The following is an 18,519-nucleotide window of genomic DNA, read 5'->3' on the forward strand; positions in this document are numbered from 1 at the left end:
GTAAGATCGTATTCCAACTGGGTGCTTCTGGTTGACCTCAGCCACATAAGGCTGATTTGGTGAATGCCCATCATAGACTCAGTATCACACACAGTTTAAACACGTATGCTGATGATGTAGACCAAGCTGGACTAAGTAAGGAAGGCAATAGGCTCATGAAGGCCATAGTTTGCTTATGGAGCATGTTGACAATGGCTTTGTCACCTATATGCACATTCATTGGATGACTGATGCAATTTGTATGTAGAAAATATAAATAAAGGAGTTCAGTCTACCATCCGGAGTGGGGTATCCTTTCAAATGTATCCATGAACTCATGGACTCATGTGGAGGATGGAGCAGGGTTATTGGGTTCACCTGTCAATGCTTAACAAAGGTTAAAGTGATTTTCACTTAACGAAGGTTAAAGCACCTTTTTCTTAATTACTTAGTGGCATGTTTGATATTTTCCTTGAGAATAGTCATGTGGCATTTTCATTTTCAAAACATTAGTAGAAAGCATTTTTATATATATTTAAATTGGTATTTTATATTACACAGCTCTATAGCACTAAAGAAATGAGCACTCCTAATTTCTTTGTTGTGAGGATCCCTTTAGCTTCTCTTGTGTCCTAGCATGTCCACTCCATCTACTGTGTATTGCAACTTAACCTGGCGTGTCCTGCCATGGATGACCTCTGCAACGGCCCCTCCCAGACCCTCCACCACCCTACTTTACTTTGTTGTTTCTCCCCCCGATGGGAAAATTCCCCTATATTCACAAGATGTACACAGTGCTTCGTGCATGATATGTACAAAATACACACTTTTTTTGTGGAAGAATACAGAATATATATATATATATATATATATATATATATATATATATATATATATATATATATATATATATATATGTGTGTATATAATCACGGCAGGTTTTTATGCTTTTTATATATATACATAAAAAGTTTGAGTCATCCCATGTGTGACTGATTATGCAATCATCTAGGCAAAGATATTTTAGCTAGCATCAGGCAAAAATCACATTTTAGTCTATCGCTACACTATCGCTATGGCAACAGTAGAAAATGTGGGTTGAGAAAACAGAAATCAACAAGAACATGTGAGTGTGAGTTTGTGTGTGTGTGTGTGTGTGTGTGTGTGTCTGCCTGTGTGTGTGTGTGTGTGTGTGTGTGTGTGTGTGTGTGTGTGTGTGTGTGTGTGTGTGTGTGTGTGTGTGTGTGTGTGTGTGTGTGTGTGTGTGTGTGTGTGTGTGTGGTGTGTGTGTGTGTGTGTGTGTATCTGTGTGTGAGTGAGTGATAGGGAGACAGAATGAAAGAAATTGGATGAGAATAAGCATTACCTTAGGAGAAAGAAAAAAGAAAGGAACAATAAAAATGCTAAGCCATTTCTTGTGTGTTGCGGCCATTTGTGCCTTAATTTCAAATGGCTAGTATACAGGATGTGCAAAGCCATGTTTGTTCCCTCCGTAGAAGTAATGTTTGCGCAACATTTGTTGACTGAATTGCACAATCTTGTAATACACAGTTTTGTATTGAGAGATCCACACATATTCCTACAAGAAAGCCTGCACAGATTACACTGACTCTCTCTCTCTCTCTCTCTCTCTCTCTCTCTCTCTCTCTCTCTCTCTCTCTCTCTCTCTCTCTCTCTCTCTCTCTCTCTCTCTCTCTCTCTCTCTCTGTAAATCTGCAAATCCTACCTAACTTTTAACTTGTTATTAGATTACTAGATTTGAAGAAGAGGATCGTGTCAGTGTGTGTGTGTGTGTGTGTGTGTGTGTGTGTGTGTGTGTGTGTGTGTGTGTGTGTGTGTGTGTGTGTGTGTGTGTGTGTGTGTGTGTGTGTGTGTGTGTGTGTGTGTGTGTGTGTAGGAGGGGGGTCTCTGCTGTTGGACTGCATCCACCATTGCAGTCCGGTATTATCGAAGTGCGTCACAACGCAGGAAGGCTTGAAGTTTATTGCTCCATCTCAGTGCCGGGAAGAATGAGCGGATGTTTTGCTTTGATGTGATGCTGTCGGCATCACTTTACACTCCAATCTGTGCGTCTGTATCTGGTTTGTGTATGTACTTCAATGTTTACTTGTGTCCTATTCCTGGGATGGCCCAGCAACCTGTTGTTTGGAAGCGTCTATCAGGACACGTGCACTTGGAATGCTAACTGTGAATCCGAGATGCTGTGAGAGTGTATCATGTCAAAGTAAAGGTCACACTTGTCTTGAACAATATATTGCCCACTTTGTTGCGCAACGTGATTTTTCAACAGTGAATTACAAATTATAAACGTGTGACTCAAGTATACTTTTAATTGTTTATTATAAGATACAAACTATGACATTGCCACTTAATAAAAATATATGAATAATGTAAGTGAAAAGTGTGAAGGATATGTTTGAAATTGGGAATTATAATAAAAGAACAATCAAATGGTTCCACAATAAACATTTGAAAATAATTATGTTTTGAGAAGGCGTTTGCTTATAAATAGAGGCAGAAGAAAGACATAGATAGCTCCATTTTAGTAGAAGTAAGTAATGTACTGTGTTCGTACAGTTTACTAACATACTGTATCGAGTTCAGCACTGTAGCCAGTCGCCCCAAGGCCGGCACGTCTCAGAAGAGCTAGCTAGGACAGTTAGCTTCTTTGGGTAGGTAATCAGGACACCAGCTGACACCTTTCCATTGGGAATTAACATCGGAAACCAATAGTTTCACCTGGATGCATGGGAGTATTTTTGGTCATGCTTGCGGATCTGGCAAGTTTGCTGCGGTTCGCGTTCGCTATGCCAGTGTGTTAACTTGTAGCGGATTGCCGCTTTGTTTGTGGAACCTGTCTATTTTTACATGCCTCACGTTTGCCTAAAGCTGTCATTGTTTTTAGGCTATGCATGTGAACGCGTAGGTCATTTAAAGTTAGTGTTGTGAAGGTGTTGCCTCCTTTGGCTTAATTGGTTGTTACAGTAACTTGGCCTTTTGTGAAACAGTTTGAATTGAGTGCTTGGCAGAGCTTAATATTGGGATGAGCAGTCACTGAGAATATATGCTTCAGAGAAAGAAAACAATGTTTACTTTTGAGAAACACAATCCATACCACTTGCCCCATCTGTATACATTTTGCAGTGATCCACAGTAGAAAAATAGGAATATATTAGAAGAGTTTTCAAGCATCATGTCGCCGTGCTAATTGAAACTTAGCATACGTTTACAGCAGTCTCAGCATAGCCAAACCAGCGGAGCTGGTTCAGTTTACGATTCTGCAGCATTAAGAGACATACATCAATGTGTTAGCACTAATCTAGCCGCATAAGCACACTTCCACTTTTAACAAAGACTGCTGCAGCTACACTTGGACATAACAGTCCTGTTGGGTTCAGCTGGCCTCTATCTGAAGCGTTGTCAGGTACAGCAAGGGGGACCACCAGTAGTGGAATGTCCTTCACCCCTCAGCTGTCCAATCACGGAGCGGAGTCTGAGTCACTGGAGTCCAGGCTGCCCTGTGGGGACGTGCTGGTGGTGGTGCTGCTGTGGTGGTGGCGGTGGTGGTGGTGGCAGCTGGCTGGCGGACAGTGCAGAGTTTGGGTGCTCCGTCTCAGGTTCTCCAAAGACTGCAGGAAGGAGCGGCGAGCCCTCTCCTCTTCCAGGGGCGAGGAGCCCTCCTCCTCCACCTCCGCTATCTCCGCGAACGTGACGGGCTGCGTCTTGAAGCGGGCCTCCCGGGGCCGGCGGGAGCGGCTCTTGCACCTGGCGGGGCCCTTGGGGACCGGCAGCTGCTGGGGGAACTCTTCGTTGGCCGAGGCCAGGAGGTGGGCCGGCAGGAGGTGGGCCGGCAGGAGGTGGGCAGGCAGGAGCTGGGCCGGCAGGAGGTGGGCCGGCAGGAGGTGGCAGCCAGAGGCTTCCATTGGCCTCGGACGCACAGCAGCCATTGAATGGGTTTCTTCTTTTTAAAAACCTAAAGCTCTCAATACCACTGCTGAAGTATAAAAATCTCTTCAGCTCTTCAGCTCTTCCTCTTTCAGGAAAATGATAATCCTTCACTTGAAAAGTCAGGCCAAATGTCCAGTGTCCAGGGGAAACCACAGCCAATGAGTAAATTAAGAAAACAAAATTGAGCTTGGTTTCAACTCTGTCTCTTCGGTCTCCTGCTCTCTCTTTCTTGAGCTTGGTACCGCGTGCTAGAACTAATGCTACTCAGAGTGGCAGTAATACGCTCTTTTATAGACGTTAGAGACAGCCCTGCTCTGCTCACTGTGTTCCATTAGGCTCCTCCCTCTCCACCCCCACCATCAGGAGAGACTCCTCCTACACTGGCTATCAGCCGATCACTGTCAGATCCCAAAAATAAAGGCTGAGACACAGAGACACAGACTGGGGAGAGAGGGGGAGAGGGAGAGAGAGAGAGAGAGAGAGAGAGAGAGAGAGAGAGAGAGAGAGAGAGAGAGAGAGAGGGAGAGGGAGAGAGAGAGAGAGAGAGAGAGAGAGAGAGAGAGAGAGAGAGAGAGAGAGAGAGAGAGAGAGACTGGCCATAAGGGAGAGGAAGAGAGATCAATTTAAACATGAGTAAAAACGTAAATTGAAAAGACAAACAAACGCGGGTGGCTGTTGTCACTGCTTACAGTGTACATACTGGCAGATTCCTTCACGTCAGAGTCGACACAGGCGGACAAATGTTGTGTGAGAGTCATGTAGGTGCCTGTGTATCTACAAGAAACACACCTCTCACCTTTTGCACGCAAAAGGTGACAGCTTGTGATGTCTCTCTTCGTTGTGTAGAAGGATTCCTACGCGGGCTGATTTCTATTATATTCTAACTGGGTCGGTTTTGCTGGGAAAAGGGAAGGAAGTGACGTCTGCGCGGATAATGGCAAGAATGCCTTATTTTATACCTTATACTTATATTTAATTTTTCTTTATGAGTATAACTAACATTATATGATTCTTATTGCCTCATCCCACAGACTTCGCACACCAATACTCTGAATGCACAAGCTCAAGCAGGCTGCAGTTCACTTTACAGCCAAAGGGGCCAGTAATGAGAAGGAATGTCAGATTCCTTTAATATTCAGCTGATAGAACAGCTATATTTGATTAGCAAGAAGTGAAACAACATTTAAAAACACTGCTGCATCAGAGGCTATTGGGTTTGTTAAGCAGCAAGCATTCACACATCTGAATTCATCTTTGTCTTATGTAATGTATAAATAGATGCATTCGGCAAAACACATTTACTGAATGGCATTTGTGAAACGATGAGTCATTTGAAAGACGGTTTAGTGATCGCACTCAGGCCTCAAATACTTCTCATAGGCAGTTCACATAGCTGTCGACATGGTAACCCATACGGTAACACAAGCAGTGATACCACTATTGGAACCACACCCTCTGAAATGATGTCATGGTGTCACCAGTGGCAGAGTCTTTGATTGTGTCGCAACACATCCATGCTTGCTGGGCTGACACGTTTCCCGTCAGGAGGATCGTGTGGTCTTCCCCATTCACACGGAGTGACGGAAGACCCTAAAAAGGCCGCTGTTCCATCACGCATTATGACCGTGGCATAATACGAGATTTATATGGCGAGCCCGTCGGCAAACCTGACACACACACAATTGTGTACATATGTACCTACCAATTATATCTAAATATACAATTTGAATGCATGGACTCATATACACACTGCAAATGTCCCTCTCTAACATATATCCGTCCCACACACATGTCCTCAATAGGTTGATAAATACCCCTTGGATCTATTTAAGTTTAAGGTGTCCCAATCTAGCTGTCAGCTGCTGGTTATTATCACATTACATTTCTATTAGCTTTTAAATATGTGTGGTGGTCGTTACTGTGCATGTGTGTATGAGTATTTATGATGTGTATGCAGGTATGACTGTGTGTGTGTGTGTGTGTGTGTGTGTGTGTGTGTGTGTGTGTGTGTGTGTGTGTGTGTGTGTGTGTGTGTGTGTGTGTGTGTGTGATTTTGTGTGTATGTGTCTGTGTGTATCTGTACGTGTGTGTTGTGTATTCAGATCCAATTAAGTAAAGAGAGGTTCTAGCAAAATAACTCCTAGTAGCACCCCATTTGTAGCTGACCCTATGTTAACTTATATTGATAGACCAAGACCCATTTCCTCTATCATCATGGATTCTCAAACAGCTGATCTCATGGGGCATCTGCACAAGCTGTGGCAGCTGGGAAATAATCTGTGTTTTCCAGCGTGGAAATATACTAGCTTTAAGCTTCATTCCTCACCTTGATCATCCTTCAGGTTGAGACCAGCCTTCACTCTGCTGGAGTCAGATAACCAGGTGACGTCTAAATAGGCTGGGAACAGGAGATTGTTTGTCGCATACAAATGATCAGATGCATATCAGACGATATTCACTGTTGAATCCTATGAACAAATTTCAGCCATACTGGTCGGAAATAGTTTTATCTGATATGCATGGAGTTGTTGTGTGCTCATGGCTAGCAAAAATGCTAGTTTTGCTTATTAGAGGATATTTGGTCTATTTCCTTTCTCTAGCATTTGCCATCTCAATGGAGTTAGAGACAACGTGGCTGGAGAAGAACAATCCACAAAAAGCAGGACAGCAATAAAGTTTCAGCTAATGGGAAAGTGTAAGTCTACCAGGTAGAAACGGAGAGAGTGGACTATTTGGAGTTTGGTTAAGTTAGAATTATGGTTTATTATATGAACAAATCTCACTTGTGCTGTTCTTGTAGAGTTGTTGTTTTGTGCCAAAGGTAACCATATTCCATGAAACAAAGTTTTACCTCTAGCTCCTTCCTTGACCTTTTTAATGCATGTCTACAGTCAAAACACCAAATGAGATCATCCACAAGATTGCAAAAATATAGACGCGCAAATGCGGTTGATAAAGATTAGATTATCGTGTCTTCAGGACATATTCTGAAGAGAATAGCAATTGTTCTGGCCTCAATAAATACACAAAACAAAACCCATACAATTAATTTCTCCATTTAGCTTCATTGCTAGCGTATATAGATGCAGATGTATAACAACAAACCAAAACACAGTTAAACATTTATAAACATCAAACCTACCCTGCCTTTTGATTGTATTAAACTGCAGTTAAGTGAGAGTGAGCGTCACTGGCTGATCGATGGTGTCAGTAGGCTGCGGCCCGGCCTGAGGCTGGTTTCAGGTCAGCCTATGGTCACTCACTTCCCTCACTAAATGTTTTTCCCTTTTTGTCTTTCTAACTCTAACAAAAACCAACACAAAAAGGTATACAACATCCACAGAATATTACATTTCACAATTATAATATAATATACAGACAGACAGACAGACAGACAGACAGACAAGAATGGCCATAAGAGAGAGGAACAGAGCTGGAGAGCTAGAGAGAGAGAGAGAGAGAGAGAGAGAGAGAGAGAGAGAGAGAGAGAGAGAGAGAGAGAGAGAGAGAGAGAGAGAGAGAGAGAGAGAGAGAGAGAGAGAGAGAGAGAGAGAGAGAGAGAGAGAGAGAGAGAGAGAGAGAGAGAGAGAGAGAGAGAGAGAGAGAGAGAGAGAGAGAGAGAGAGAGAGAGAGAGAGAGAGAGAGAGAGGGGGAGTGATCTAGACAGATAAGGCCGGGGTCTGAGGGGAAAAGCCAATAGTCAGGCCCATGAGATCAGACGTTGAGGAACATGCCACAGGCTACCTCACCCTACGCTACCCACCGCCAAACTACCACCTAATCTCCATGGCATCGGCCCCAAATGTCAGGGCGGCTGGTGAACTCTTTAATGGGGAAGATGTGGGGGGGGGGGGGGGGAGGAGTTTGTAAGTCAAACAATATTATAAAACTGCTGTTTATTCAGTGGAATAAGTGTTTGTGTGTCATTCTAACAAGAGTTGGACCTTACATTTTTTTCATTTTTATGTTGACTTCTCTAAAAACACACAAGCCACTTTAGACGTAGATGCTTTCTTTACTCCTTATGGATGTAATTTCAGCAGACTATTGAATGACTCAATGTTTAAATCCCTATACCTTGCAATAGCGATTAAGCGTCTTCTCCATCAACAAAAGAAATGTAGCACACACCCGCACAAGCGCACAAATGAAACATGTGTATTCGTGGTAACAGAACCGGTCCAAGTGAGCCTGAGAACCAGTGAATCACTGTGGGTTGAAGTCTATTTAAAGACAGTGGATTGGCATTAAAACAACAGAGCTGTTTGCCAGTCACATAGCTTTATTTTGAAAAGACTATATTTGACCATATCAAAACACAATCGTACATGTCAATATATTGCAAACAAGCGGAACTTTCTCGTTCTCATTGAGACGTTATGGACATAGGGGAAGGGAGGACGAAGGATTGGATGATCTTCAACTGCAGTTTCTTTACTGCACATCACAGGGTAACCCACACTCATGTTAAGCTCAACCCGTTGGCCTTATTGGCCCCATGAGACAAGGGACTGGAACCAAAGCCATGGCCAGACCCCACCACTCTGACCCTGACCACTCAGATCTTAACCATCTGACCTCATCGCCCTCGCATGACCACCGCCATCAGGGAGAAGGAGAAGGAGCTCAGAGGCGTTGCTAGGCAGAGGCAACCCAGGCGGTCGCCGAGGGCCCAAATCTGCAAGGGGGGGGGGGGGAGAAATTCGTTGCCTGCCCCCATGTATATATTTGTATTATTAAAACAATTAAAAGGATTTTTATTTACCCCGTTTCTCCAAATATTAGTCGTGGTCGATTCCTGACTTATTTAATTCTTATCTATGAGCTGAAGATGAGTTAGCGGGGGAGGGGCCAGGTGGGGACGTCAGTGCACTAGTTGGCATTTCACTGTCTGCATTGGTTTAGATGATCTGCTGGTCTGACCTGACCTGTAGCCTACTAAATCAAAAGATCAGAGCCTTTGTATTTATTTTGTGACGTGTTTATAGTAGGGGGGGATGACTTCGGAGAACGGGAGGACTTCCAGGAGACAGCAATAAGAGAGACATAAGTATCGGACTTACTCACACGTCACACTCCTCCCATGCACCTATGATTAGTGCATGAACGGAAACAAGGTTGAGTGGAGTGAGTAATCCAGTCACAGTGGAGTGACTGGATTACTGATCTAATCAGCTAATGCTCATGTATTTCTTTTCGAGGGTGACGACCCTTTAGTAAAACGTGTGTTCATGCAATTCCAAGCCCAACCTTCATTATTATGGCCAATTTGTTGAGATAGCCTTAGTGATCATTGGGAGAGGGCAGCAATATTTTTCCAATGCAATAACTCAAACAGATCAGAGAACTCTGAACCGAGAGTGACTTGGAGAGACGACATGCTAGAAGGTGAGGGGAGGAGGGGAGGAGGAGGGGAGAGGAGAGGAAGGAGACGAGGGGAGAAAAGAGGAGAGGAGAGGAGAGGGGAGGGGAGGAGGGGATAACATAGGAGATGAGAGGACAGGAGGAGGGGCGGAAAGAGGAGAGCAGAGGGGAGGAGGGGAGAGGAGAGGAGAAGAGAGAGGACAGAAGGAGGGGAGGGAAGAGCAGAGTATATGAGAGCCAAAAGACGGAGGGGACTGGGAGGCCCGAGCGTATGGGTCAGAGCCTTCCCAGGCCGCCTTCCCACCCCATAACCAGCAGGAGCCCCACGATGGTCGCCATGGAAAAAAATGAAGCGTAGACCACCAAGCACATCCAACAAAGCACATACACACACACACACACACAATACACACAGGTACAATATAAATAACATATATAACAGGGCCGTAAATATGTGAATACAACACAGCCTCACTCACGTGTGTACAATGTTGAAGGATGCTTCCCACAGGAGTTGAGTACGGACCCAAGGAAAGGTTTCGGTGCTTCAACTCCTCCACGGAGAGAGTAGATTAACACACCATGTGTCAGCATACCGTGAAAATGAACAGCACAATGATTATCTGGAGTACAGTCAATGTTGAAGTTCGCTCATTTTGCTATTTTGTGTCCACACATTGACATTGTGTAGGGATTTCTGCGTAAGCTATGTGCATAGAGCCCGGAGAGATAAGACAGAAACAGTACAAACAGTGCCGGGCAAATCTGCTTTGAGATCAAAAGCACATGTCTTCTTAGTGACAGATCACGGGGCCAGGTGGAAGCACATTATGCAATATGTTGTTCTCTTCACAGACAATAGGTGCCGATGGGGAGCTTCCCGGTCTGGCATTAACGCCAGTAAGAAGGCATGTGGCTCAGTGTGAAGTGCTCCTTCCCAACAGTGGGACCCATCAAACATCCCCTGACCCATTACACAATGTGCTAGGACCCCCTCTGTGTCTCCTTGGGTACACCTGTAAACTGATAAACACCCCCCCCCCCCCCTCACACACACACACACACACACACACACACACACACACACACACACACACACACACACACACACACACACACACACACACACACACACACACACACACACACACACACACACACACACACACACACACACATTGAGGGTGATGTAGTACAAAATATGAGACTATTTGCACTACAACATTCATTTTCACTTCTTGTGCATCATGTTATTGTGTAAACGGAAATTCACATTGACATTGATATTGATGACTGCTGTGAAAGGCAAACCTTTTAGCTCCATCTACCCATTAGCAGTTGTAAAAGGACCCAGCTGGAAACCTTGGTTCTTGTTAAAGGTACTTCTTACCAATACAAATGGTTTTACTTTAAAATTGCCCCATCTAATATGTCCCCTTGATACATTGTTTTGTGTGAAGACAATTTCATAAATGTATTACAGTATTCAGGACCAACCAGTCCATAAAGGATGTAATAAACACAATATATAACACTAACCCTAAGTAGAATGATCATCTTGGGTTAAAACCCAAGATGCATGGGATGCATCGTGGGATATAAGAAATAACCAGCAGTAGATTTAATTCCAATGCCCTTTTATTGCACATGTATTTACATTCATGATCAGACATAAAATGGATTAGTTATAGAATTGTAATTTAAAGATATTTGAAACAGCAAATATCCCTGTCGAATATCAAACATGTAAACACCTTAACAGAAAACCTGCACACATAAACACATAGGGAGGCTTCCTTAAAACACTGAGCCACCCCATAACCGAACAAGTCTACGCCTAAATGGGCTCCAACACCCACTTTACTCTCCTCGTTTACTCATAACAGCAAGCCCTGTTGCGTCTGAAATCACTTATGAAAGAAAAACAAGCCTTGGGATTGTGTATATTGTAGTCGCTTAAAGGATGCCCTCAGCCTAAGGGAGGGTCCACAGTGAAATACACTCATGTTGGGCCTGTAGGCCCTTTCCAAACATTAACAGGTGAAGGAGCACTTAAATCAAACCGTGTGACGTGAACTGCCATACAAACCGTAAACACTGTTCTCCAGTAACATCCTAGCCCCCCTATTCCCTCACTGAGCCCCTTCCTTTGCTCCAGTATTCTACACACATCGATCCACTTCTCTGAGCGGTTTGAGGGGCTACCTCTTGGAAGAGCAACATTCTCCCCCCCACTGTGTCCACGTCCACAACTTCTGGCGTCTCACTAGTCCCTGGTCGAGGGTTACCAGTGACGGCCATCAGACGTGGCTGTGTCTGTACCCCGAGCCAGCTGCTCCTCCGGGGCCGGCCTTCTACGAGGGGTGGCCTGTGACGCGGAGCTTGGAGCCCGGCCTGTGACCCTGGGGCTCAGGGTAGATGGTTCGGAAGGTGAGGTTGATGCGTGGACCCCGGTCATGGTACTCTTTAGCCACCTGGTGCTGTTGAACGGAGAGACAGGGGCGGACATTTTTGTAGATTTAACCTCAAACCTTTGTTCACGTCCATATGGAAAAATGGAAGTCTACTCTGAAACCAGCCCGTGACACAAGTACAACCCTCTGTGATGCATCCTTCATAGAGCTGCATGAATATACGTATTGATAGGGATCTGTTGTTAGTTGTAGCTGTTGTATTGACAGAATGGGTCTTGTGTCACTGTGCAAAAAGCCTATCCGAGCAAGTTTGCAGACAAGCATTTAGACAAACATTTGAAGGGAGAAGGTTTAGAAACTCATGCCCTCAGTCAGACTCCATGCAGAATCTGGGTGGAAGTTTCCCTCCAACCTCTCCAAACGTCCACAGTGCTCTGAATGGTAACTTTGAGAAGGGCAACCAGCTGTAACCCAGCTGGATTTCCCTCAAACTCTGACTTTAAGTGTTACAACAGAAATCCACAATTACAAATAATCTAGTAATTCCATCTCCAGCTCTATATCAGCCGGTTACTGTAGCCCCACAGCCCGTAGGTTACGGCTGTTTCCAGAAGGAATGCCTGCACCAAGAGTCCTAGCAGTAGGTCACAAAGTTCTTTAGATCACTTCTTAGCAACAGAGCTAATGGAAAACATGCTGTGTTTATTGAGAAAATGTACTAATAACATTTGACTACATTTATATAACAGAAAGTCTGACTACTTTTCTCCCTAATGTTAACAGAAACAAATTGTCTCAGAGGAAGAGTTCAAGTGCCAAGTGTAAACCCTCTCAAATCCCCCGACAACACAACCACACTTCTGCATTGAGGACAGACAGACCCGGCTGAATATTTAACTAAACAATCAACTACCATTCAAAACGTCTGGCCTTAACTTATGTCTGAACCACACTTCGTATTGGGCTGGAAATAGGAGACTTACGGCCGGATAGTATTTTCTTTTTTTTCTTGAAGGTTCCCTCAAGGTTGTTGGAGGATTTAGGAGAGCTCTCACCTAACTGTCCCCATAAAACACTGAATCTCTCTGCCTGTCTTCTTTCTCACCCCGTCATGTAACACAATCTTTCCATTGCGGAACACTTCCTGCCTTCGTCCTGCTTGCTATAACTAGCAGTATGCATTCAATACACAACATTTTTATTTAGAAATATCCTCACCGTGAATATATACACTTTCTAACGTTAGGGAGGGGGATTTGCTTTTTGAAGAGAGAGCCAAAAACCATCATAAACAATAATTAATAGGAACAATACACTTTTCCATGTCAATTTGCAACAGTTGTTCATATCACATTGTTTGTGATATAAATTACTTAAAGATGCTTTTAAACGAGAATTGTCGGTTGAATGCTTTCTGCCCTGAGAGAATCCTGTTGCCTCCCATAGCTGTCAAGATATTACTGATTACTGTATCACTTTAATGAGATGTACTTTGTTCAGTAATTTGTGAATAAAGAGGCTCACTGAGTTACAGGCTAGTTCCATGAACCTGGTGACGGATTCATGTGATGGTTCAGTGCAATACACAGGGCACAGATCACCTCCAGTGGGTGGGGGTCAGACATAGCAGAGAGGGAGCTAGGGGAGCACTGTGCTGGAGGCATTTGACTTGCCATTATGGGTTGTGGCTCTGTCTGTAGGAGAGAGGAGGGGGCGTGGCTCTGTCTGTAGGAGAGAGGAGGGGGCGTGGCTCTGTCTGTAGGAGAGAGAAGGGGCGTGGCTCTGTCTGTAGGAGAGAGAAGGGGCGTGGCTCTGTCTGTAGGAGAGAGGAGGGGGCGTGGCTCTGTCTGTAGGAGAGAGGAGGGGGCGTGGCTCTGTCTGTAGAAGAGAGAAGAGGGGGCGTGGCTCTGTCTGTAGGAGAGAGAAGAGGGGGCGTGGCTCTGTCTGTAGGAGAGAGAAGAGGGGGCGTGGCTCTGTCTGTAGGAGAGTGGAGGGGGCGTGGCTCTGTCTATAGGAGAGAGAAGAGGGGGCGTGGCTCTGTCTATAGGAGAGAGGAGGGGGCGTGGCTCTGTCTATAGGAGAGAGAAGAGGGGGCGTGGCTCTGTCTATAGGAGAGAGGAGGGGGCGTGGCTCTGTCTGTAGGAGAGAGGAGGGGGCGTGGCTCTGTCTATAGGAGAGAGAAGAGGGGGTGTGTGGTTCTGTCTATAGGAGAGAGGAGGGGGCGTGGCTCTGTCTATAGGAGAAAGAAGAGGGGGTGTGTGGTTCTGTCTTGATGATCAGATCTAGAACAAAATGCCCACAAAACCTGAACTGGTTTATTTGACCATAAAGACATGTTTCAGATAAGAGATAAACATTTGTTTATTTATAAAAAAACTTAACAATTTGTAGGGTCTGTATTTCCCCCTAACTAGTGTTCACAATATAGGGATTATTAATGGGGGCCTATTTTAAGACTAAGAATGTAAGAGAAGTAATCCATGGTGTGTGTGTGTGCGTGTGTGTGTATTTTGAAGTTGTAGAAGCAGAGTCAATTGACAATATGGCTGACTGCCATTTGAGTGAGGGCAGATTGAAAATGCTCCAAATGTAAATCATGTGGTCCACAACTGAACCCCAACTGAAATGCATTCTCTGGCAAACTTTAATAACAATCTGTCAACTATGTTGCTGTTTAAAATCTCTGTTGCATGCTTGGTACTAACAAAGCAACGGGCAAAAACTGCTTCCTGGCAGAAGTAATGTCTTGAATAACCTTCAACATAATAATCTATACCATTTTGTCCATGTAACTAAAATAGCACTGTGATAGAGAACTCATGTGTAAAAGCCTATGCTTTGGCCGATATCCGCTAACCAGTTGGACCAGTGGGAACTCTCTACTCTGCTCAAACTCAAGTTGCGTTCTTTCGTGACGTTGAAGTGCCTTGGGAGGAGCCCTCTCAGGGCAGCGGTTGATGCTGACGGCTGCATCCAATAGAGGCTAAAGGTTCTTGGACGCCTACAGATTAAGGCCTTTGTGTGTTTGAGTGTATGGGTGTGTGGAGCACAAATCTGGACATCGGTTGACTTTAATGTCCGCGTCGAAGGGAGGGTTAAGCTTCTTCTAAACATATCGAATAATGCTTCGGTCTGTGGCGCACTTCATCTATAACAGCGCTCCATACTTAAAATGATGGTACTAGCTTAAAAGGTTTGGCATGGGTTGTGAACATGTGTGACCTTGTGACCTAATGCATTGATGACGGATTAGGTCACCGATAACACCATGTAATGCACTATAAACATAGAGTTGAGATAAGCCACATTGTTGCCGGATTGTACCTGCCAGTCATCCTGTGTGGCGCCGTCCATCACGAGCAATGATCCATGGCCCAGAGGGACCCGAACCCTCTCCACATAGGTATAGTCGCCGTTCTCTTCCTGGAGCGCACGCGCACGCACACACACACACACACACACACACACACACACACACACACACACACACACACACACACACACACACACACACACACACACACACACACACACACACACACACACACACACTATAGAATAAGCGACGGTCCTTCTTCTATTCGTATTCCCTATTTGGCATAAAAGTATCACGTTGTCACAGGCACCCACACCTACTCTTCTTCATTTCATGAATAAATACAAGCGCACAAACAGGTATTATCAATTGATAAACCAAGATCATCGATTTTCCCCATCTGGTAAAAAGTGCTGGGTAGGCCCCTTTCCACTTTTAATATAAACATCCCATACAAATCTAATCAATGCACGAACAGTACAAACGGAGATGAAGGAGCACGGACACCGCCCAGAGCGGGCCCCCTCTCACCGGCGGGGGCTGTTTGCGCAGGCTGAACAACCGGGTGTCTCCCAGGCTGAGGGAGGCGATGGTGGGGGCGGGCCCCAGGGAGGCCTCGTCGTCGCTGTGCCAGCCAATGCTGTCCTTGCCGTCGCGGTACAGGTTACACAGCAGGGAGTTGAAGCTGCTGCCGTCGCCGCACGCCTCCTGCACCTTCTCCCGCAGGCTCAGCAGCAAAGGGCTCCACTGGGTGAGGGAGTGAGCCGTGAGCGAGAGGAGGAAGAGGGAATAGGTACGGCACACCATTCAAGAGATGCTTGTGTGCGTTCCACCTGTGTGTTGGCCGCCATTGTTGAGTTTGCATAGGTGTAGGGCAACTCTCCGAACCAGCAGGTTAACCGAGGCTCCTCGTAGCCATCACCTGAAACCACACACACACACACACACACACACACACACACACACACACACACACACACACACACACACACACACACACACACACACACACACACACACACACACACACACACACACACACACACACACATTTGAATTGTCTGTGCTTTCATTCATCTGCAGCAGACTTGCAATCTTTAGCTGCATGATGAAAGCGGGCCTAAAGTCTGAGCATTGTGCTTACTTTGAAACACGGATTACTTTTGGCTCTTATCATTACACGCTGGTCAACATCCAATGACGACAACCTGATTTCAGCTCTCTCTCTCTCGCTCTCCTTCTTTGGTCTTGTTGGCCTTATATGTGTCTATCTTTCTCTCTGGGAAAAGCTTGACCTCTTCCAACAACCAGTGTCTGCTCTGCCAGTTCATAATGCTGTGATGTCTGGGACAGGGCCTGAGGTGGTAGGCTAACAGCTTGTTGTGAGGATCTCAATAACCCATTAGGAAAGGCTTAACTCTTGCCATGAAGAACAGATAACATCAGAAAATAGAGATTGTTATTTTGTTGGAAAATGTTAGTCATCGTTTTTACAAAGGGAAAAGAATAGAGAAGATAAATTTATATATTTTTACTTGTGTTTATATATTATTTCATGCAATAAATGTTTTATATTGATTTGGTTTATTAGTTTATGTAAATGTGGTTTCAAACCTTGTCTATAGTTGGTTTTCTGGGACCAGGGCAGCTCTTCTAACAGCTTACTGAAGATCCAGTCAGCCTCCTTCTGTTCCAGAAACCAAGGAACCAGACACAGTCTTCCCACACACGCACACAAAGAGACGATGGAATCAGTCGTAAAAGTTATTTCAAATACCCTTTTACTGGCAGTGGCCAGTAAAGCGGTCTTGAAAAACAAGCTGTTGACTGCTACCGTAAGGATGAAAATAACTTTGGTTGCAGGATTCTAAACCTTATCAAGTCAAACTTCTTGGTAGATGAGCAACCCAACTGACTTTGTTCAGCTATGTATTGAGAGAATAAATACAAAATATGCATAATATTTGGAGATGGTTCAAGAGATGAGGTCTAAACTTGAGACAACAAACTATGACTGAGGTTACGATCCCTAGGGTAGATGTACTGTTAAAAAATATAAGCAACGATGCTCACATATCTGTTCATTTCAGATGTCCGCTACAGACATAGTAGTAACACTGCTGAGTGTACTTTTGCAGTCCCCGTTGTATGTGGTACTAAACAACACATACAACAGGGACTACAGACTGTGGCAATGGACATAGCTTAATAAAAAAGGGATGACTGCCATCTAGTGGAATAACCTCAACTTACAACAAAGGTGACAAGAACAGGATGAAGCCAGATGCTTCTCATCTGCTTCCTCTTCATTGCCATCATCATCCTCATCATCCTCAACATCATTATAACCACCATGCTTTCAGTTAGGTAGAAGACAATTTGTAAATAACTTTGTTTAATTAAATTTAGCTATCCTTAATAATCTTGGAAATGTTGTGTTTCTTGGGACGACTTTGGCAAGTCCATGTTCTCTGCAGGTCTGTGGGGAACACTGCCCTTACCTGGAGACACCTGAGGGTCCATTGCTAATGACATGATCACCGGCAAGTCTGTGTGCAGAAATAACACGTTTATCAAGAGTAAATTAATATGTCAATGAATATTAAAGTTTAGTCTGAGCATCTGTAAAGTAGTAACATCTGACTCTTACTCTATCAGCTTCTCAGCAGGAGCTTTTCTGACTGTCTAAGACCAGGAAAGGGAAGGAAAGGAAAACATTTCCCGTGAAATAGAGACATAAACCAATTGTATTTCGTCTCCTTTTGAATGTATCTTCTACCTCGGTAGGCTGTTGAAAGTCAAACGCTTTTTGCTCCGATCCAATCCCCCAAGACGCAGTCGAGTTTACATTTCTGGTTGGCAGGTTGTTGGATACAGCTCCTGCTGTGAAATACATATTAAATAGGTCCAGGATTGTTTCACAGTTGGTATGTAGTCAAAAGCCCCAACAACATAGTGCAGTCTATGAACCTACCTGCTACTCTTGGTTGTTTGGGTACCTGTTTGGCCCAGGACCCCTGGACTCTGGCACGCTGGCGCTTATCAGACATCACATCTATAGAGGTCGGACGTTGGCAGATAGACATGAACTATATCTTAGACAATAGTGTAGCTAGCATTGCTTGCTTTAATTACGTCAGGTTGATCAATCTAACAGAATAAATTCAACAAGACACGCTATGCTTAAATGCGTTTGAATTTGTCAGAGGAAAACCTCGAATATAAGCAACTTTCATAATAAGCACAGCTGGGTAACATGTTACATCTGATCCCTACTCCCTAGCTCTTATTTTATAAAAAAAAAAATAGTTTACAAACGTCACTGCTTTGTTAGCACTAGACTATCATTGATAAGGTTTTGAATTACGGTTTACCAACCTGCCGGCTTAATAAAAGAAAGTGCGGTTTCTTGAGATTGGGACACGGTTCTGCTGGTTTGCTAGTGTAACACGTGTTACAAGAAAATAACTCCGACCCGGAACTACGATTTGGAGCATG

The 18,519-nt window shown here is 44.5% G+C and overlaps 2 protein-coding genes across 3 annotated transcripts; both read right to left on the minus strand.

The window, feature by feature from the left end:
- Positions 1-2,302: 2,302 nt before the first annotated feature.
- On the minus strand, positions 2,303-4,218 carry c9h11orf96 (chromosome 9 C11orf96 homolog). Its single transcript, XM_030366575.1, has one exon. The coding sequence runs from the start codon at positions 3,924-3,926 to the stop codon at positions 3,459-3,461; it is 468 nt and encodes a 155-aa protein (XP_030222435.1). The 5' UTR covers positions 3,927-4,218; the 3' UTR covers positions 2,303-3,458.
- A 6,693-nt stretch (positions 4,219-10,911) lies between these two features.
- Positions 10,912-18,491, minus strand: alkbh3 (alkB homolog 3, alpha-ketoglutarate dependent dioxygenase). 2 transcript variants are annotated; one of them, XM_030366570.1, is made up of 10 exons: positions 18,400-18,491; positions 17,996-18,076; positions 17,801-17,901; positions 17,672-17,706; positions 17,523-17,570; positions 16,636-16,739; positions 15,855-15,943; positions 15,553-15,768; positions 15,030-15,128; positions 10,912-11,771 (listed from the first exon to the last, which is right to left on the minus strand). In XM_030366570.1, the coding sequence occupies exons 2-10, from the start codon at positions 18,069-18,071 to the stop codon at positions 11,646-11,648; spliced, it is 894 nt and encodes a 297-aa protein (XP_030222430.1). In that variant the 5' UTR covers positions 18,072-18,076; positions 18,400-18,491; the 3' UTR covers positions 10,912-11,645. The 2 variants fall into 2 exon arrangements, with proteins under 2 accessions (XP_030222430.1, XP_030222429.1); XM_030366569.1 differs by having other exon boundaries at positions 17,801-17,904.
- Positions 18,492-18,519: the final 28 nt, after the last annotated feature.

Source organism: Gadus morhua, chromosome 9 (genome assembly GCF_902167405.1).
Source record: "Gadus morhua chromosome 9, gadMor3.0, whole genome shotgun sequence".
Classification (NCBI taxonomy): Eukaryota; Metazoa; Chordata; class Actinopteri; order Gadiformes; family Gadidae; genus Gadus; species Gadus morhua.